Source organism: Taudactylus pleione, unplaced genomic scaffold, assembly GCF_031769625.1.
Source record: "Taudactylus pleione unplaced genomic scaffold, aTauple2 ptg000615l, whole genome shotgun sequence".
In the NCBI taxonomy this organism is placed as follows: Eukaryota; Metazoa; Chordata; class Amphibia; order Anura; family Myobatrachidae; genus Taudactylus; species Taudactylus pleione.
The window spans coordinates 4,951,600-4,974,841 of record NW_028285017.1 but is presented as its reverse complement, the minus strand read 5'-3'; the positions used below and the strand labels follow the sequence as shown (position 1 = coordinate 4,974,841).

At 43.1% G+C, this 23,242-nt stretch overlaps 1 protein-coding gene across 2 annotated transcripts in view; it reads right to left on the bottom strand.

The window, feature by feature from the left end:
• MAGI3 (membrane associated guanylate kinase, WW and PDZ domain containing 3) overlaps positions 1 to 23,242 on the bottom strand; it is a 378,672-nt gene that overhangs the window by 150,978 nt on the left and 204,452 nt on the right. For both annotated transcript variants that reach the window (XM_088454430.1, XM_088454431.1), the window contains exon 3: positions 10,767 to 10,886. In XM_088454430.1, coding sequence (XP_088310556.1) covers positions 10,767 to 10,886 — 120 coding nt within the window. The remainder of the gene's footprint in view (positions 1 to 10,766; positions 10,887 to 23,242) is intronic.

Sequence of the window (23,242 nt, the reverse complement as noted above, 5' to 3'; positions counted from 1 at the left end):
AGGCACATGGCATACACATAACTATACATAGAAGGCACATGGCATCCTTGCCGACTATCTGACTGCCCCTTTCGGGAGGGAGCAGCCAGATCGACATTACTGGGGAGGCGGGGCCAGCCAGATAATACGTTTTTGCAGGCGAGGGGGCGGAGCCACGTGAGCGCGTCATTTTGGCCCTATCCCCGCTACACACTGCCTATATTACAGACAGTGTGAAGCAGGGGGCGGTGCCAAAATGACGCAAAACGTGTCACCGCCCTCCTTGGCTGCCGGGGTTTTACAAGTAATTGCGGTGGGACAGGAGGGGTCGGCGGCAGCCGGGAGACTTGCCTGCCTTCCTGGGAGGTCGGGAGCGGCACCCGATTTTCGGGAGGCTCCCGACCAAATCGGGAGGGTAGGCAAGTATGCATGGCATATACATAACTAACTATACATAGCAGGCACATGGCAAACACATAACTAACTATACATAGCAGGCACATGACATATACATAACTAACTGTATATATCAGGCACACGGCATACACATAACTATACATAGCAGGCACATGGCATATACATAACTAACTATACATACCAGGCACATGGCATACACATAACTAACTATACATAGCAGGCACATGGCATATACATACCTAACTATACATAGGAGGTACATGGCATATACAAACCTAACTATACATAGGAGAAACATGGCATATACATACCTAACTATGCATAGGAGGTACATGGCATATACATACCTATCTACACATAGGAGGCACATGGCATATACATACCTAACTATGCATAGGAGGTACATGGCATATACATACCTAACTATGCATAGGAGGTACATGGCATATACATACCCATCTACACATAGGAGGCACATGGCGTATACATAACTAGCGGCTGGCTTTGGACTAAGTGGCCACCATTCTAATGACGTCTCATCAGACTGAGCTGCATGACTGTCTCTTACACGCTCTGGATGTCTCTCCCTGCTGTCAGGAGGCCTGAGATCTTTGGGGGTAACTAGTGCATTCATGTCAGCAGCACCCTATCCTGTTGTACAGATCCTGCGCCAGTCACACACCCCAAACACCTCCTGCTCCCCCACAGCCTGCACCCACCGCCTCACATTAATCACCCCCAATATTCCTGGCTTTCAGGAGATGCCAACTATATCATTCACTGCAGTCCTCACCTCAGATATCAGGATCGATGACAGATTATAGTCACGCACTGTGACAGGAGCAGCCGCAGCCCAACCCTGTATCACTGAGTCTGACCGCTGGCTCCAACACCCCCGCAGACCGCCCACTGTCCTCAGGATCGATTTGCAGCAGTGCATTTCACACAGTGAAACACAGCCCGAAGGAGCAGCCACTGTCCAGCCCCGTATCACCGCACTGGCTCCCAACAGGCCAACTGCCCGACTGACAATGACATTTATGGTGCGTACACCCTAGACAATATTCTCCCTGAGCGATATCGTCTAGTGTGTCCCCAGCAGGGTGTGCTCAATGTCGTTCATGACATTGAGCACACCCGCTGAACGATATCATTAACGATATCGTTCAGCGCCGGGCTCTCTCCCCCATTCCATAACATGCAGCAACCTGACGACATCGTCCGGTTGGCCTGCATGTAAAGGGGGGCATCCACTACACGATTTTAGCAGGCGATTGAACGATAACGACATCGTTATCGGTCAATCGTTTAAAAATAGTTTATAAATCGTGCAGTGTTTGGTCGTTAACGCTCAACGATGTGCGCTCCCGCTAGTCGTTTGATCGCCTCGTCAGTCGACTGAACATGCAGGTCAATTTCACTTGATCTATTAAAGATAGTTTGCAAATCGTTCACACTGAAAGATAAAATTTCAAGGGAAAAAATCAAGGGGAAATCGTTTCGAGATTGGACAGGGAGTAGATCGTCTAGTGGATGTGCCCCTTTAACCTGATGAACGATAATGACGAACGACCCGCGGGAACGCGTGTCGTCGTTATCGTACATCGTTTTTGTGTTAAAAATGGACGATAAAGTGGACCACTGAACGATAACGTTTTCGTTCAGTCATCCGCTTTAATCGCCCAGTGTGTACGCACCATTAGTCTGTACGTCTACAGCTCCAGTCCAGTCCGGCTCAGACAGAACAGTGAGTGCGGCCTAAACCTAAAACTCCCAGGGGGTGCCTAACCCTAACTCCCCCCGGGGGTGCGTAACCCTTTCCCCTAGGCTGCCTAAACCTAACCCCCCCCCCCAAAACCTAACCCCGCTACGCTCCCTAAACCTAACCCTCCCCCCCCGCGGCTAATGTTAATGGTGCACCTCATTCGGGCTGGCTTCCTTTGGCGCTCAGGCATCGGGATTAATATAGGTGTCGGTATTTCGACACCTATTTTAAGGTCTGTGTCGGGATTCGGATGTCGGTATTGAGACCGGCGGCCTCTCATAACTACATGCCGTAGATGACGATGCAAGCAAGACAATAAGTAATGACCTTGACACACATTCTGCTGATTCTCCACTTCTGAATAAGGTGGTAATAGGGAGCAGCAGTGCAGGACACAATAATTTAAAAATTCTAGGTATACTTAAATTGATAGCTATATTGAGAAACCATGCAAACTAAATGATGCCTTTTGTTTCCAGACAGCTTTTCTTCCAAGTTCCAACTTACTTGAGACTTGCTGGGGAGATGGATGATGCTAGGATATAACAGCTTCTTCGTAAAAGAACAGTGTTTCAGATGATCAGAAAGCTGCACTGCAATTCCTCAAAGACCCAGCAAACACAATAAAAGAATGACATATAATAGTGCTACTACGTTAAAGAGTATACGAGAGCCCTCTCTGAAGCATTGATCGTTGATACGTAGCCCCTTCACTGCTACACCTACCTTAGTAACACGCAGAGAATGTAACATGAAAAACGACAGTGATTATCCTGCAGCCACATCTATACAATGCACTCTAATGAGGAGATCCTTTCAGTCTCGGTCAAAGAAAGCTACAACTGAAATACAATCTAAGCTGTATCAAATAGGTTTGGGGAATTCTGATCTACGTAAATAAACGTTTTATTAAATGGTGATAAAAGGCATTTTGAAATATTTATGTGCAGATAATAATAAAAAATAAATATAGGAATGGATTTAACCTTTTTCCTGACTAAAGCAGCAACTGAAATGTTACCGTCTGAATGATAAAATACATGAAAAGAACAAATTACTGCAATATTCATATAAAAGGGAATACAATTCACACATTCAAATTTTTATTTGATAAAATAAAACAGTGAAAACAATTATCCAGATTACAGAGCAGACAAAAAATATATATTCCCTACATTTTGTCATCTACCTCCAAATCAAAGCCTGCTGCTTGAGGCACATGCCTATGTGAGCTTCTTTATTGGCATTTGGAGAATAAGAAAAGTAGGTCTGAAGTAAGAAGCCCTATTTTGGCGATTGGTCCTTGTTTCTACAGTTTGCTGGGTTGGGTATGAGATGCCGACGCTTGGGATCCCAGTGGTCAGAATCCCAACAGGGTTAGGATACAGACACCTGTTGGTAAGTAACTTAACCCTCCCTCCCTGCATCCTAAACCTAACGCTCGCCCTGCAGTCTAAACCAAACCATTCCCCCCCAGAGCCTAGCCTTAACCCATAACCCTACTACTTACTGTCGGTATGCTGGCGCAAGGATTCTGACTTGTGTCGGGATTACGGCACCGGCATTGTGAGCGCCGACATCCCGAAGGCCGGGATTTAAACTACATCCCCTTCCGAACATGCTTGCACGGTTTTAGTGGGTTTCTAAATGGTTGAAATGTGAATATAACCCCAAAATACCCAGAACACCATGATTGCGATGGAATCATACACACTGGTATTTGCGAGTAGATCAACATTTCATATAGCCCAACATTCACCAAAGGCGAATTGGTAGCCATAGGTCATGTGGACGTAGCCAGTGCTTGCAACTCAATGGATCGACCCCCCCCCCCCCCAGCATGTGGTACCCCTTCACTACTATAAAGATGTTGTGGTGCGAGAAGTGTAGGGGTGTGAGGTTGAAGCAGTTTTGACAGTCTGATGCATTAGGACTGGCCCAGACAAAGGGGCGGGGCCAGTGATGTTTATTTGACAGGAGCCTGCTGCAGCTGAACTGTATGTGGAGCTCTTTAAGGGTCAGGGAGAGTCCCAAATTTAGGGGGGCTATCCCAGCCTCCCGACAGAGTTGGTCCATCTTCCAGTGCCGCCCACTTGCTGGCTGAATGGGTGGCCCAGGGGATGCATGACATAATTTGCATTGAATCACTTCATCCTAGCCCTGCACCAGGTTAATAAATCATGTGAATACTGGCTTTGAACAGCCAAAGGTGGGGAAACAATGACAAGTAGCTCCACCCTATGCTGTAAAATGCCAATAGTGGCTTAGCGGCTTTGAACAACTGGAGCCACAATGACGTGTAGCTCTGCCCCCGCTGTAAAATGCCACAAATTGCAGCTTTCATCAGCAGGGGGCAGGACCAAGCATGCAGCACAATTGGAGTGGGTTTAATTAAAGTCGACAAGTATGAGGTAACTACTGTGTATTTTATATTTATTTATACAGAACTCAGAGTATATTCTACACATATCCTTTACCTCTTTCAGAAGAGGTGCTGAGAAATTTATTTACAAATAACTTTTTTTAACTAAAGGAATTGTGACTAGTAGGTTTCTTGCCAGTAAATGTTTTTTGTCATTTTTCAATGTGTCTAATAATAATCGGATTCTCAAGTACAATATAACATAGTCCAGTACAGTATAATGGAATTTGATGAGGCACTCAGGAAATCATTAAGAACACAGTACACTATCCTGCAGGGGGGGAGGCAATAATGTTGTGCCTAGAGTCGGCCTGACCCATAAATCTATTCCTGTGTGTCCTGGTAAACTAGTTCCACTAAGCAGCAGCAGATGGAGACTAAGGTCTGCAATCTGTAGGTACTACACAGTGATGCACAGGTTTCCAGGGTATTAGTTTGCTGCCACGGGACCCATTAGACTCCACAGCCCAGAGGTTTTCAGCATAGTTACCAGCTAAGTGGGTCGATACTGTATCTGCCAAGTCATACTTACCTACATTTATTGTCTGCTCCCCGGGAGATGCCCGGAGAGCAGACACAGATGGCCGCTTCGGGGGAGGGGGACGGATTCCTAAGTCATTAGGCCCCGCCTCATCACAGCAAACTGCCATGAATCTCGGGAGCGTGATGAGGGGCGTGGCTAAATAATGCGAACTCTCACCATTTAGCCCCGCCCCAAAGCATTTATCTCCCCATTCTGCACACTTTACTAGGAAGTGGGCAGGATGCAGGAGATCCGGATACTCTGCCGGGGTGCAAGGGGCTCGCCAAAAATTTAGAAGCCACACCGACCCTTCCGGGAGAGTAAGTAAATATGCAATATATTGAAGTCATAAATAATCTATGGGTAAAAAGTATTAATGGCGGAGTTTGGTTTTACAATCGTCTTATTAGAGACATTTATTTATTAACAGTTTGTTATATAGCGCAGCATATTCCGTTGCGCTTTACAATTGTAAATATTAATAGAACAAAACTAGGTAATAACAGACAGATATATAGGTAGGAAGGCCCTGCTCGCAAGCTTACAATCTATAGGGAATACATTTAAACAAAAAAGAAAATGTAAAACTAACCATGATCAGAAAAATTGGTCCATATCTGCTTTGTCATTGCATTCTTTAGGCCATAAATAATCTATTGTATAAATGCCATAACAGAGTAATTATGCTTTACACTTGTTGAGCCATTATTTTTAACAAAAAAAAAAAAGGGAAATAAAAATTCTCTGTAATGTAATCATGTGTGAAAAATAGATTTCATTGTCTCCAAGAACACTATGCCTTAGTTTATATCCTCGAGGATATTTACTGATGCCTTTGCCTATCTGAATACATTGGGAAAAATGTAATCTATATTCATTTGGTTTGCATTAACACTTTCTACCTCAAATGGCAAACATGCAGACTAGCACAACGAAGAAACTGTGGACGCAATAGCTCTGCATAGTAATGCTGGTATAGAAAATGAACATGGTAAACAGTTTGTAGTGCGGATACAAGAGACATTGGGGATATGAATGAGCGTACAAATTGGTGTCAAAATGACTTAGGGATAAGAAGAATATTTGGTTACAATAAAAGAAACAGATAAATCGTTATATAACAGACTCCTAGGTGGACTTAGTAATGCCATGGCAAAGGAGACCAGATAGTGACAGCAAAATATTGTGTATTGATGGAAGGGCAGTATGTGTGATCTGCTAAAAGTGTAACAGAGAAGTTCTAATGAGAACGATCATTATACGTAAAAATAATCGCACATGGGTGTAATGTGCATTTTATTTTTATTTTTTTCAGATATTGAAATGACATCTAGGAGCCACTGCTCAGGAGTCCAGCAGGAGTTGCAGAAGTCCTGACTGACGCAGGAGGGAGTGCAGGGAGACAAGGCAGCACCAGAGTTGACCGATAATCATATAAGGTATCTAACCAGGATGCCGGCAGGGGTAAGAGACAAACATAGCTGCAAAGACTCCACAAAGGGGCAGGAGAAGTAAGCAAGTGTATGTCACAATGCACCAATTCATTGAAAACCAGGGCTTCCAGGGGTTATTAGGATATTTAGTTGGGTTGGGTACGGGATGCCGGCACTTGGGATCCCGACAGGAATAGGATATCTACACATGTTGGGTAAGTACCCTAACCCTCCCTCCTGAACCTAACCCTCCCCCCTAGAGCCTGAACTTAACCCTCCCCTAGTGCCTAACCCTAACCCTCCCCCCCTAGTGCCTAACCCTAACCTACCCCCCCTTGTGCCTAACCCAACCCCCACTCCCCTTTGTACAGATGCTATCACCAGGATTATGACTGGTGTCAGGATTCCAGTGCCAGCACTCGGAGCACCGGCATCACATTTAGGTGGATATAGGCATGAGGCAGCTTACGCCTTACTATGCCAAGCCATTCCCACTTGGCATAATCACGTTAATCCAGATATTTGCATGCAGATATATTTAGGAATACACAAAATTTTCCTGTTTCCAGATGATGTTTGATTGGCAAAAATTGTGGTTTGTCATCAAGTTTATAATGTTCTAAACATGCCAGCAATTAAAAACAAAAGAAAAATGAGAACAAATCCCTTTTAAAACCAATAATATAAAGTGGTATTTATATAGAAATGAGTGTTAAGCAGATGCAATCCAAGACTTGGCACCCAGAGCGGGAAACGTTCTCTGTAGGAATTAAGTAACGGTAAACATGTACAATGATTTCAGGATACTGTGGGAGGAGATCAATTTGGGAATTTTTTAAAATTGTAATTTTGTCTCTTCTGCAATTAAAATCAAACAGTAAACAAATCTACATTGCTCAGTTTTACATTGTTTAAAATTAGAAATAACTGGCAGTGTACCAACATAATTCCAGAGTGCTTTTATTATGGGATTTCCAGAAGGAGAAACGTGACAATGTGAATTACTGTGCTTTAACCAAATAAGGAGGAAACACTTTAATGGCAGAATTATTATTTAATGTAACCAAAAGCTTTAAGCTTTTAAAAGATGAGGCGTTTCAGTGTGTTTTGTGACAAAATGCTGCTCTAAGGTACAGTACAGTACATAATAGGTGTGACTAAAGAATATGGAGCAATGATCCCTAGTGTCGTATAAACAATTCAGAAATTCAGATTGAGCGGATGTACTCAGCTCAGGAAAAGCAAGCATATTTCATTTTCATGCATTTTTTTTTAAATTTAACGAGATACAACTGCATTTTAAACTAATGACTATTATTAACAGTTACTTATATAGCGCAAGTATATTCCATTGCGCTTTACAACTGATGACCAGTATTCTGCTAAAAATCTCAAAGAGCTATCACTAAAACAATAATTAAAATAAATAAAATACAGCCCTGAAATTCTGCTTTTATAAGCTTGAGATTACACACAGGCACAGCCTATAAGTGAGTGATGTGGTCAGTTCACTCTTGTATTTCTATCAGTTGCCGTTTCAGCAATATCTGTGAAATAACACTTGTCTAAATCTCTTCTCCTCTTTTTACACCTTCTCTGATCCCAAAATACAAATCTATCCTTTGTGTCTGACAGTGTTATATGATTGCCAAACTAATCCCTCAAACCTCTGACCTTATCTAACTCCCACACAGGATTTCTGTTTACACATCCAAGCGCAATTAAACCTTTACTAGAAAAAAACCCTGTTATCCAATTTAATTTCCCTCCTTTGTGTTGTCAGTCTGCTTTGTCCATTACTAAACCCCTAATATACTACACAACTTTCAACAATAACCAATCCAATTTCTATTGCACTCCCCTTTTAATTATTCTTCGGTCCATGTCAACCTCTTGCTCATTCTCAATAAGCCATGGCTGATTACTTCATGGGTGAAGTGGGCGCGAGTTGTAATTAAATTCCTGACCTCTCTACACTGTCTGAACTACTTCTAAATCCTCTGCAATCACATACTTCAGACTCAGATGGGTCACAGTTCCTCCTATAAGCCTATTTACACCCGTATATCTTTCATATTGGTTTTGCTCCTTTCCTTTTTTACCACTCTGATTCGGGTTTCTCGCTTACATTATAATCAGCCATCATGTCCACATTTCTTTTGAATATGAAATTGTAAAGAAAGCTCTCAATTAACACAGTCACGTGATATAGTGCAGGTGTTCACATAAAATACATCCAGTGAGTTCGGAAAGTCCCTCCGGAGTGACTGGTGCCGGCTCCAGAGGTGGGGCTGCAGCACAGTCCAAAATTTTGAGAATGTTTTTAATCTACTGTAGATCAGTTTTTACCGTAAATGAGGCATGATAATAAAGTGTGAGATATAGAAGCATCAAGTTTATCGTCATTCATTCAAAGGAAACATTGTGTAACCATTTACTATTCCCTCATGCTCGGCTTACGGACATTTTGTTAAACACCATCATTACCAAATAAGAGAGGTAGGAGCATCACTAATATCTCCTCACATCAAATTCCTGTGTGTAAAATCTGCACTGAAGTACCACACTTAATTGTGGACAGTGGGCCTGATTCAGCAGCGATCACTGATGCAACTACGTACGCAGATCGAGCGATTGTTAGCCATTGCGCATGCGTATAAGCCAGAGGAATCCATGGCAGAGTGAGTGACAGTGTGTGAGCGTTTGGGGATGGTGACGGTTTGAACGCCGTTGCTTGGGTGTGCATAAATTAGCCACAGCATTTGCATATATTTGACATGGGCAGCGCGTAGCCCATAAAGTACGTCACATGCATTGCGTTGGCTTGGTGGGTATATAAGGTGTGCGATAGGCCGTCTGCACACATATCACTCGTTGCTGTCATGGGTAAAAGGGGCGATTTATCAGAGTTGCAAAAAGGGATGTTTATTGGCTTTGGAACCAAGGGTAGCAGTATTTCTGAAACAGCGCAGTTTGTGAACTGTTTGCATGCTGCTGTGGTGAAGGTGCATCGTGACTGGACAAATGGCACCAATGCAAATAACCGACGTGGAAACTGCAGAGTACTACATGCTATTGATGTGAGAGGTGTCAGCTATGAAGGTGCGTGAGAGGCGACTGACAAACTACAGTGGAGGAGCTCACAGTCAAAAACAACCTGGGGGCCACCAGACGTGTATCTAAAATACAGTTCAGCTAACCCTGCTGCGTATGGGGCTCCGAAGCAAACGGATGGTCACTGCACCTATTCTAATGAAGGTGCATCGACGGAAAATGCTTCAATTTTCACGCCTGTATCGGAATTGGACCTCTGCTGATTGGCAAAGGGTTACCGTTTCCGATGAGTCACGCTTTCAGCTTCATCGGACAGTACTTCCATGGCCCCCTAGTTCCCCGGACTTGAACCCAATTGAGCATCCATGGGACCACCTCAATTGTTGTATTCGCTCCATGGATACTCCACCATGCAACCTCCAGCAGCTGTGGGATGTACTGTAGTCAGCATGGTTCTAGATACCTGTGCCAACCTACCAGCACCTTACTGAGTCACTCCCAGCCCGTCTAGCTGCTGTCGATGCTGCAAATGGCGGTTACTCTGGCTATTAGCTAGTAGTCATAATAATGTGACTTGCCTGTGTATATATTATACACAGTCTGTTTACAAACGGAATACAGTATTTTTTAAATTAAAACAAGTGATACAAAGGGGAATAGAGTTAATGCAGTGCCGTTTCTTTAGGCTAACTAGTCACATAGGATAAGAGGGTTTACGGACTGTCCTCTATATGTTCAGAAACTAATGCTTAAGGTGTGTGAAGCAAGAATCTAGGAGGCCGGCCTGCTTCCCATGGGGTGCTGGAAAACTCACAGACAATCGTGGGTATCCCGGACAATCCATGGGTGTAGGCATGTATGCTTAGATCATGAAAGTTACACACCCCATATACAACAAGGGGCCACTCTCTGTATCTTTAGGAAACTCCTCTGCATGCCCCTGATGCTTCTCTTCCTACACTGTAACAAAGCTTGTGATCAGATCATCAGCACTCCTTGTTATTACAGAGAGGTTTAAGATGAATTTAAGAAAGAACAGCGTTAACAATGTTACAAACTGATGTGGTGCCTTTGCGGTGAGATGGACAGACTAACAAATCTTTGAAGCTGATGTTTTATACCTTTAAAAACTAAAATGTATTTATTTTTTTTGCTGCATTCACATGCACGTACCATCATACGTTCCACTTTCCAGCAGCACCCCGCTGTCTTCTAGAGCTTTGAACTGCTCCACGGTGATAAAATTGTAATCAACACCTGGTACCTCCCCATCTCGTGGTGACCGAGTTGTACCTAGAGTGAATGAAACACCATTAGTGCATAGAACTACATTGTACTATTAAGATTACAAATAAGAAGTGAAAAAGCACTGGATTTAGAGGTTAATATGAGACTCCAAATAAAGTAAAAAAAAACCTAATCATAGACAACTCTTCTCTGTAAAACTAGGGCAATAAATTATGTAGGAAGAGGGAATGCAAGGAAAAGACATGTTTCTGTGATGTCTGGGAAAAATGGCAAAGATTGAAGGGGAACAAGATTTGTTTCTACTGTTACAAAACAAACAATGCAGATGGTGGCATCTACATTACAGATTTGGTATGTCACTGGGTGGGAAGAGAGCTGTTGTGGAGCCCTTAATGGGCACATATTTGCTGTAGTAGTTGTACACACATTCAGCTATTTGGGTGTTATACAGCTACCAAAATGTTAAAACTAAGTTTGCAGGGGCACTTTGCTGCCGAGTCGGAATACACACTAGACTATTTTGCGGACAATATGGCGAACTGAACCAATATATCGTCTGGATTGTTTGGTGTGTATGCACTATGCGTGCTTCCACACAACGACATCGGGGACATTTTCTCGGTCGTGCATGCATGGCAGATGGAGCGACACCAATGCCAGGAGGGTGAATGGTGCAGATGAACGATGTATCAGGCGGTCAGACATCGGATCGTGTAGCGACCACCCGATATATATCGTTATATCCTACCATCGGGTGTCTCATTGGCGGATTGGGAAATGTGTACCCAGATTAAGCTTGTCATGTTGCACTACTATACCTATATTAAGTTTGTGTATAATATACTTCTTCAAATTCTAAATACACATTTTTAGTTATAAAATTATAAAAGGACAAAACAATAAATTATAAAAAAAAAAATGCAGAAAGTAGATTTTTTTTGTTTGTTTTTAGTTGTTTAGCACAGATGTTAAAAAAAATATATATATTGATGTTTCCAGGGTCAAATCTATAAAACCAGGAACTGATCCTGAGAAATTAGGACAATTAGCACAATGATGTCAGTAACTGCTAGGATCACAGTACTTCAAGTCATAAGAAGCTTAGTATAAAGAGGTTTTGAATCTTACCCATCCCTCCCTATATATTGCAGCCACTGGCCATTAATACTTCCCATATGAAATGGTTATTACTAGGTTGAATGTCCCATATCCTAAATGCTTGGGACCAGGGGTATTTTGGATATTGGAAATTTCGTATTTTGGAATATTTGCATAATAATAATGAGATATCTTGGGAATGGGACCAAATGTAAACACAGAATGCATTTATGTTTTATATACACACAGTCTGCAGGTAATGTTATACAAAATATTCAATCATTTTGTGCACTAAACAAAGTTTGTGTACTTACATGAAATTCATTTAGGTCTTATATACACCTTATACACAAAGCCTGAAGGTATTTTTATACAATATTTTTAATAATTTTGCACCTAAAAACAAAGTTTGTGTACAATGAACCATTAAAAACAAAGGTTTCACCATCTCAGTCATGCTAAAAAAAAATCTGTATTTTGAAATATTTGGATATAGTAGACTCAACCTTTCCAAACCCAGTAACGATCCGAAAGATTGTAAAAACTATAGGCCGATTGCTCTCCTCAACAGGGACATCACACTATATGCTAAATTGATCACTACTAGATTAAGTCCCTATATTCAAAAGATGATCAATCCAAACCAAGTGGGTGTTGTTTCTGGTCCACAGGCCTCTGACAAAAGCCACAGAGTCCTTCACATAGTGGAGATGGGCTCATGCATTAATGGAAGTAATTGCTTCTTAGATGAGGAGAAGGCGTTTGACCGCCTACACTTGTCTTTTCTATATGAGGTCTTAGATCAATTTGATTATCATGGGGATATTTTTAGCTCTATTTACCTGCTCTATATGGACCCTTCTGCTACAGTGATAAGCAATGGCTTCCTCTATACCTCTTTTAACATAACAAACAGTACCCGCCAGGATTACCCACTCTCTCTCCTTATTATTCCCATGGCTGCTGAACCGTTAGCATATGCTAGCCTAAATTTGAAAAAGAGATTAGCAGTCCTACAGTACAATACAATACAATGCAGGACAAGGACATGGATAATATACATTGCTACATTAGCGACCATAACATCCACATAAGCTGCAGAGCTTAAGAAACCCAGTGTTAGGTGCCCTAATGGGGAGTAAGAAGTAGATGAAAGAAAAGTAAGGAGAAGCACAAGAGGGTAGAGGACCCTGCTCGTAAGAGCTTACATTCTAAAATAGATACTGCGTTGGTTGCTTCAACAACTACACACTTTAGTCTTCATGAAAGCCCTGAACATCCTTCCACCTCCCAAATTAAGAACCTCCTTGATAGGGGATGCCTTTTGTATAGCAGTGTCTTGTTTACAAAAAGGAAAAAAACACACAAAAAAAGTGTTTTTTTGGGATCATCTGCTATCTATGCCTCTTCATTACTTTTAATTTAAGTCTTTAAACAATACCTTTGTTGAATATTATGTACAGTGACAGTATGTTAATACTAAAATATTTAAAAATTTGATAATTGTATGTCTTTCACATATCATAAGAAAGCTTACTACAGATCATTACCATTTGGTGCTGCTACTCTGGATGGATGGTGCTACTTGATGGTTTGGAACTGGCTAAAGGCTTCATTTAATTTTAGTATTTCCATTTCAGAAAGAGTGTACATTCAACACTACACAGAACATTGACCATAGGAACCCAAAAACATCTGGCTTCCTTGGGTATGAAAAAGATGGTGATGGACCAGCTGGGAGGAGGAATGTCACTTACACTCCATCAATGTTTTCATTTTTGAATAAATGCGAGCCACCATTTGTTGTTATAGACAGAAGTTACATACCCTCTATGGTCTCTGCGACAGCGCTGGTCACTTAATCAGAGCACAGGGTGCAATGCAGCTGCTTGCCAGGTCAGTCATCAAGGCTGTTGTAAATGGCCCAGCGGTGGCTGCAGGTGGCAGGAAGGTTATGGGGGTCCAGCAGTTACTGGGGCAATTAACTACTGGGAAATAATTCCCCTGAGACTCTGCTGAGGGGTGAGAGAAGCACATGCTGAGCTCTGATTGCAGGAGCCCATCACATGCTCCTCTGACCCGTGGAGATAAACAGCAGCCTCATGGGCTTTTGCCTTCTTTTCTCGGGTGACTGAGGCTTTTTCTTGTGAGTACAGTGTTGCTCCCAGTCTGTGGTGTCTCTCCCTCCCAGCACCCCTTCAAGTTGCTGTTCCTCCCTGCTCTCAGCACACATTCTCCTTATTGCATACTCCACTGTAATTAAACACTCTACTTTTTCAAAAGTGGCATAAATGGTCCAGAAACAGGTATGGTTTGGGTGGCTTAAATTATTGACCATGGGGTTTTTCTTCTTCACTAATTAAAGCCTACCCAAACCTAACCTGTCCCTGGACCACTTGTAGTGGTCCAGGGAAATGTAAAAGGCAGGCCTATTTAACACAATTGAAGTGTCTTTCCACATGGAGCATCTTTCCACTTAAGTTAGCGTGCCTGTGCAGAAGTGGGAGCAGGCGCTGTCTGTAGAATCTCATCCCCAGACACACCTGAAGAGGAACATGCATTCCTCTAATGACGTGAACTGGAAAAAAAAATGTTTTGTGATTTTCTCAGATGTGTAGTGCCTCAAATACAATTTTAATGAATCACTCAAAAATGAAAAGCTCTTACAGCAAGTGATCCCATCATGATCCCAAAACTGGGGATTTATTCACAACAGTATGATCAATTTTTGAGAGTTTTTTTTCAAAACTGTTAAAAATTGGCTTTTCGAGAAAATCTAAATTGATTTAAAATGTTCCAGTTTTAACGAAATGAAACATACTGCTGAGTTATACATCACATGAAAGCCCATAAGGAGAGGTCTAAACTGAGACCTTCTCCAACTCTCTGCCATAATTGCTGTGTTACGCCATTCATAAGTGGCACTGATGCAACTCGTCGTGGGGCAACAGTGGAGGGTGTAGACTGGGAAGAGACTGCATGTGTTACTTGAGGATGCTTAATATCCAAGTACAAGCCAGGAGATCAGATAATTATGTTGTTTTTTGGTCCCAGAATCTGCAGGGGGTTAATTATCTATATTTGTGACCAGGGTGCAGATTATACTCCCGATTAGGCCCCATTTTGCTGCACAACTGATTCAGAACTAATAATATCCACAAACAGCGAGTAGACAACATGAAAAATGGAGTGAGTAACACCAACAACTAAGACTGTAACACCAATTAATCTTGTTTATGCTAAACAGGGACATGAACACAGAACCCTATGGTAATTTTTTTTTTCACACATAACTTAGGCAACAGCAGCGAGAAACACTGGAACACTGAACCAATAACATCATAGGGTAACCATATGACAATAACATCTGAGTCTAAAATATCTGTAACACCTGAATCAACAACAGCAGCAACTGACTCAACAACATCTGAACAAAAAACATCAATAATATAACTGAGTCTATAAAAACTATAATGACTAAGACAACTGCTGAGTCTACAACATCAATAACTGAATAATTATCAACAACAGCAGAGTCTAGACAATCCACAACTGAAGTTACACAATCAACAATAAATGAGCCTATGACATCACCAGTTCAATTTAAAACATGAACAACAACACATATATAAAACAGCAGCAACAACTGAATAATCAACATCAACATTTGACCCTATAACAACAACAACTGAGCAAACATCAACCAGTGATTCTATTAATTAATAACTAAGCATATAACAGCAATAAAGACAGACAACAACTGCATAGTGTACAACATCAATAACTAAGTTAACATCAACAGCAGAGTCTAGAAAATCCTCAACAAACAAATTGAACAACTGAATCTACATCATCAACATCTGAGTCAACAACCTCAACAGGGTCGACATCAACAACCCTGACTCTACCATAACGGTCTGTGAAACCTGAGTCAACAAAATCATCAACAAATGAGCTTGCAAAATCAACAATAGGTGAGCCTATGAAATTTACAGCTCAATTTACAATATCAGCAAAACTGGGTCTACAATACATAACAGTCAACAACAGCAACAACTAACTCAAAAACTACAATATTTGAACCAATAATAACATCAATGTCTATATCAACAACTGTGTCTACTATACATCTGCAACAAAGACTGAGTCTATAACAACAACTGTCTACTGTACAGCTGCAACATTAACTGAGTCTATATATCAACAACTGTGACTACTGTACATCTGCAACAATCACTGAACCAACAACTTCACCAACATTTCAATGTACAAACTAAATGGGTTAAAAAGAGCTGAAACAACAGAAATAGTATCATCTACAATTTCAACTGAATTAACAACATCAACAACAGCAGAGCCTAGACAATCCACAACTGTAACAATAACCTCTACAACAACTAAAATGACATTTAATATCTATATTACTCCTACTACTGGGACCATACTTCAATATACTCCACCCAAAACTTCAGAGATCAAGTTGTCACCTGGAACAACATCTTAATCAGCATATTCTCTGTTGCCATAGTGACTCACAGCTAAAGGTATGTATCCCGAATTCCTGTCTTGTTTCACCAATCAATAACAAATAATCTGTCATGGAGCACCGACATTCTTATTTAGCTAAAAATCTGTGTATTTTCTGTATTAGTCTTGTGTGATTTGACTAAACTAAAGTTGCACTTATTTATCAAAGATGAATTACCCCCATAGTAATGGGTGTAGTAGATTCAGCCCTGCTTCTACAGCTGCATGACCACACCGTGATTAGCCTGCATTGCCCCAATGCTTCATCCACGTTCTGTTTAAGTTGCGCTTTAAAATGAACAGAATACAGCTTGAATGGAAAATACATAGATCCCTATGTTAATCACAATGGCCGTTCAGAAGGCCACTTGAGGCAATGCAGGATCAATAAATATATTAACTTGGTCTTATCCCAATTATTCTATTGCTGAACAGAGTGGAGGGAAACCAGAAGTGGAATGCCCATATACATTCACAAGTAGAGCAAAGGGACTTTAACGGCGTGCCACACAGACTCTGACACTGTCTCTGGTGGATCTCTCATGGCTCAGGGTGTGGAGCACGGGGTCCCCTGTGACCCATGGGCCCAGGGCCGGTTCTAGACATTGTGGAGCTCAGGGCGAAAGTTCACAGTTGCGCCCCCCCCCCCCAAAAAAAAAAAAAACAACAACTTTTTGTAGATGACGGCCCTCTGCACACGCTGAAAGCACACACGCTTCGGGAAAGGGGGCGTGTCCTTGCGAAACACCCCCAAATCATCACACTGTTGGGCGTGCCCAGCACTTATGAAGGTGCTGGGCTTCCCCCAAGCTCTCCCCTCGTGGTGAATAATTGCCATGTGCAGTAATGCGCCTTACACAGTAATGCCCTTTATAAATACATTATGCAACACGCAGTAATGCCCTGTATAACACATTATGCCACACGCAGTAATACCCTGTATAACACATTATGCCACACGCAGTAATGCCCTGTATAACACATTATGCCACACGCAGTAATGCCCTGTTTAACACATTATACCACAAGCAGTAATGGCCTTTATAACACATTATGCCACACGCAGTAATGCCTTGTTCAACACATTATGCGACATGAAGTAATGGCTTTTATAACACATTATGCCACATGCAGTAATGCCCTGTATAACACATTATGCCACCTGCAGTAATGTCCTGTATAGTACATTATGCCACATGCAGCAATTCCCTTTATAATACAGTATCCCCAATTCAAATGACGCCACACATTAGTCCCTTATTCATGTTATGACACACAGTGGTGCCCCTTTACACAATGCCCAAATTAGTGCCACTTATACACAAGGCCCACAGTACTGAGTAGTAGTGCCCCTAATACAATGCCCACAGTAGTAGTGCCCCCTATAGTAGTCCCCACATTAGTAGTGCCCCAGTAATAATGCCCCCTATAGTAGTGCCCACAGTAGGAATGCCCCCTATAGTAGTGCCCAAAGTTGGAATGCCCCCATTAGTGCCCCTAGTAGTAATGCCCCCTTATAGACATGCTCCCCTATAGACATGCCCCCAGTAGTAATGCCCCTTATAGACATGCCCCCAGTAGTAATGCCCCTTATAGACCTGCCCCCAGTAAGTAATGCCCCTTATAGACATGCTCCCAGTAGTAATGCCCCCTATAGACATGTCCCCAGTAGTAATGCCCCCTATAGACATGTCCCCAGTGGTAATGCCCCCCTATAGACATGTCCCCAGTGGTAATGCCCCTTATAGACATGCCCCCAGAAGCAATGCCCCCTTATAGACATGCTCCCAGTAGTAATGCCCCCTATAGACATGCCCCCAGTAGGAATGCCCCTTATAGACACGCCCCCAGTAGGAATGCCCCTTATAGACATGCCCCCTTATAGATATACCCATTAGTAATGCCCCTTATAGACATGCTCCCCTATAGACATGTCCCCAGTAGTAATGCCCCTTATAGACATGCCCCCAGTAGTAATGCCCCCTTATAGACATGCCCCCAGAAGTAATGCCCCCTTATAGACATGCCCCCAGGAGTAATGCCCCCATGCCTCCCTTCTTCAAAATAAAAAATACAAACACAATACTTACCTCAGGCCCCGCTCCTGCGTCCGCAGCCGTCCGGTCCGACCACGGCTCCACCACGGATCTATGGGAGAGACGTCATGACGTCCCTCCCATAGTGCTCTCTGCTGGAGCCGGAGCTCTGGAGTGAGCTTCGGCTGCCTTTGCAGGGAGGGAGCCGGGTACCCGCTGACAACAAATATCAGCGGGTGCCCGGCAACGTGGGGGGGGGGGGGGGGAACGACGCTGTTTTTTTTTTGTTATTATTATGGGATTTTTTTATATTTTTTTTACCTTCTGGGGACTCAGTGGCGCCCTCTAGGGCCGGCGCCCCGGGCAACGGCCCTGTTAACCCACCCCTAGAACCGCCACTGCATGGGCCTGTGTGCACTGCAATACCTTCATCTATTACAGATATGCCACTGAATTTAACAACAAATCATGTTCCATTCTCATGTATAACTGCTTACTGTGATGTAGGATCCATCTTACATAATAATTAGTGTAATTTATTAATCATTCCATCACTTCATCTATTGGGAGTTTTCTGTCTCCCTAGTCAGTAACCTGAACTCTTGACATTTCCATGTTGCCTGAATTACGGGTGCATTACAGTAATTTTATGGGCGATCTGGTGACAACCATGAGAACTCAATGTTTCTCTGTTTCTCGTGTCTCTCTCAGTGTTTCTCTTGCAGTGCTTCTTCCTCTGTGTTTCCCTTGGTCATGTAGCAGTGACACAGTCGTTGAGAATGATCATTACTTAATGTTAAATAATAGCGTTCCCGCTAGGCCCTGCCCTATTTCTAAAGGGCAAAAAGCACCCTACCCTCTGGCCTGGCCACCCGCTGAATTAGCCTGCGGGTGCTGATCCACCCGCAGGTCGCAGTGTCCCACTGGTGGGGAAACTGCGGTGCTAGCAGTCAGCACCCGGCATCCATTCACAATGACAGCAGGGCTTGGGAGCTGCCAGGAGGGGTACACCCCCAAGAGTCACGGAAAAGGTACGCGTCCTAAAGAAATACCCCTTGTCATAGGCCACAACCCCATTTTGGGCACGCACGCAGAGGTGTACTTTCTCTAGGTCCGGCGCCCTGCTCGGCGTTAACACTAAATAAAACATTCTGATGGATTAGGGAAGCAGTTTACTGTTTTTTTAAATCACATTTCTGTATCAGTAGGCACTTCTAAGTCAGTATAAAACACGCTTCAAACATGCGGGCGCGGGATGCATCAAGTATAGCCCTCTGAACAGACGTCAAGTGAGGGTGTGACGGATGGTACCACCCGGGAGACTTGCCCACTCTCCCGGGGGGGCAGAGAGAGAAAGCGGATTTTCGGGAGGCTCCCGGCCATTTCGTTACAGTAGGCAAGTAAGCATTAGTGATTGCTTCACTTCTAACACATCGCAGGGATGGGCTCTTACGTGCATGTGATTGGATCAGATCTCTCCCAGCACCCCTGGCAGCGTGCATGTTGTTCTGGGGACTTCTGGGTCATTATCCCTGAAAGCCCTCTATCTCAAATAACAACTCTTATCGGGAGAGCTGTCCTTTGCGATTTTACTCGCTGAGCGAAAAAATTTGTAGGTCCAGGGGACTTTTCACGTCAAAAAATTGGGGTCCTACTCCACTGTTTCTGGGTCCCATCACATATTATGGGGATTGAGGGCAGGCAACAGTTAGGACAGTGCTGGGGGCAGGTAGCAGTTGGGGTAGAGGGGATTAAGGGCAAGCAACAGTTGGGGTAGAGATGGGGTAAAAGCAGGAAGAAAAGGTAGAGCTGGGGGTAGAGGGGAGTAAGGGCAGGTAGTGCTGGGGGTAGGGAGGGGGTAAGTGTCAACTACAGTTGCGACAGTGCTGAGTCGACAAGGAGGGGGCTAGAGGCAGTCCTGGGGTAGGGATGGGCAAGGGTAGATAGCTGGCGCGGTACTGGGGTGCAAAGAAGGGGGTTGGGGTTTCAATGGCATTGCACCGAAGGGACCCACCACATGCTGTGCTGTTACCGCATCCTATGGTACCCGGGCCAGCTCCCCCGCCGATACACTGGGATGGTGTCCGAATGGCTGCAGCAGCTGGTGCTTTCAGTCAAATGCTGTTTTCTGCGCACAGGAGGGGGACTCTGCTCATGTTTGGGTATAGCTATTGACTACTAAAGCCCACTGGCCGGTGACCGCTTCTGCCAGATAGCTATGGCTTCCAGTCCATTTCACATACATGAACTTGTAAAGTCAGATCTCGCATGCACAGAGGCATCCAGGACTGGCTGTTAGAATATGCTAACCACTGCCAGTCTGAAGCCCTAGGGGGCTGATTTAGTGATATTTTAAATGGTAAATAGGAGGTTTCTTATTGATGCGATAAAATTTCAGCCCTGTCTCCACATTAGTGAATAGGCAGGATTTTTAGTGGGTACCTCAACTTAAACTCATTTCACCTGTTATAAAATATCAGCCCTAGCTCCACTTATTAGCAAATATGCATGAGTGTTAGTAGGTTCCTCAACTAAAAACTAATTTTACCCGATATTCAGTTAAGGAGAATTCAAGTTTTCAATCTTCCCTTCTGCCAGGTACAAGGAGCCTTGTGGCTCTGGAGAGGAGTACTGCTGAACTAGGGGGTCCTTGAGATGAGATATACAATGTGCAGGTCTCGAACAGTAGTTTCTCAGCAGTTGGAGTGTTTAAGAGTTGACATCAGTAATATATGGATGGCACAGGTTTGGGGTAATTTATTTGGCATTGAAGGGCCAAAACGCTATATCAATGTCCTTGGATATAACGATACTGGATTAGAACCTCTATATACCCCTGCCTATACCTTCTAATATCCTACCTATAAACCTCTAATGATGACGCTAATTTGTGTACGCAGTCATACAGTAAATAGAGACTCCAGACTTAAAACATGTGGTTCCAAAGCACAAAGTATTATTCAAGTAAAAGTACAGTCAGTTACACGCTATTGATCCAGATACAATTCGGCGCAAAGGAATTATACAGACCCAAGTACAGTATACATCAGCAAGAAACCCCTCGTCTATCAGCATTCAGCACCAAGACTAAAAACCCAGCGTTTGAGCACACATATTTATACCCCCCAGGAATAGACAAAACAATAGAGACGTTTGTTGCTGATGTCATTGGTTCCCAAGGGGGATACATCTGTTACAGAGCGTTTAACAGGCTGATTCAAATAGACCCAACCTAGCCTCTAACAACTGGGGGACTCTGGATTCCCGTCACATGCAACATCCTAACAGTTGTTCATATTATATACATTTTGTTGCTTGAAGTCTATGCGGTCCATAAGTCGAGAATGCATGATGCAATCTCCAAACCGATAATACCGGAATTCTGTTGAAAGAGTACAAAACCAAACACGGCTTACTTAGCATGTATAAAACCTTAGTTACCAAATAATCTTTATTTCACAGCATTTATACTAAGTGAACAAACTTAAATCTTATACCTTAAAGCTTATGGAACCTTGTATGTGAATATGTAATGTGTGAGTATACGGGGTTTGATATAAAGACGCTAGTTAACTGGGGACAGATGCGTGCGCATTTAGCTACTAAACAGCGTTTTCATATAGGGTCTTATGCATTCGCTAATATGCGACTAGTTAACAGCGCAATTGTGCGTATTAATGTGTATATGAGCAATGATGAAAGATGCAATCGCATGGTGCTAATAGTAATATCGCCATATGTACTTAATTGTGAGTTTATCTAAAATGGCGCTTGGGCGGCCATTTGCAAAATGGCATCTTGCGATCTAATTTCCAAGATGGCATCTTGCGGCCAGTCGCAAGATGGCGTCGCCGCAATTTAATTTTAAACTGATCTTGTCTCAGCCAATTATCCAGCTTTGACAGATAGTAGGCTCATTTGAGCACAGACACCTGTGTCTTCCTTTTCAAGACATTGTTCATATGTAGAATTGATAGTTTAGAGGGTAAATACATCTGCCAGCCAACCATGCCCCCTCCTGTGCCAGAAAGCAGCATTTGCAGCCATGGGTGGTCAATGAACTGGCAAGCAGAGTGATAGACATGAAATAAAAACCCACCTGCTTCTCAATGATCTCCTTCTCTAGCTCCTGGTATTTATTGTGACACACCAGAGTCAGGAGATAAGGCAGCGTGGGAGGCTGTGGCAAAGACTGACTGGGACGCTTGTATATGTGCACTGCTGCCGATGCTGTCATGGCACGCTGTGTCATCCATAGGGGCGGCTGGGCACGGGAGTCTAATGGAGGACACATCCTCAGACCATTCATGTGTGGGGTTGCTTCTCAGCCAAGGGAGTGGGATCACTCACAATTTTGCCTAAGAACACAGCTATGAATAAAGAATGGTACCAAAACATCCTCCAAGAGCAACTGCTCCCAACCATCCAAGAACAGTTTGGTGATGAACAATGCCTTTTCCAGCATGATGGAGCACCTTGTCATAAGGCAAAAGTGATAACTAAGTGGCTTGGGGAACAAAACATTGACATTTTGTGTACATGGCCAGGAAACTCGCCAGACCTTAATCCCACTGAGGACTTGTGGTCAATCCTCAAGAGGCGGATGGACAACAAAAACCCACAAATTCTGACAAACTCCAAGCATTGATTAGGCAAGAATGGGCGGCCATCAGTCAGTATGTGGCCCAGAATTTGATTGACAGCATGCCAGGGCGAATTGCAGAGGTCTTGAAAAAGAAG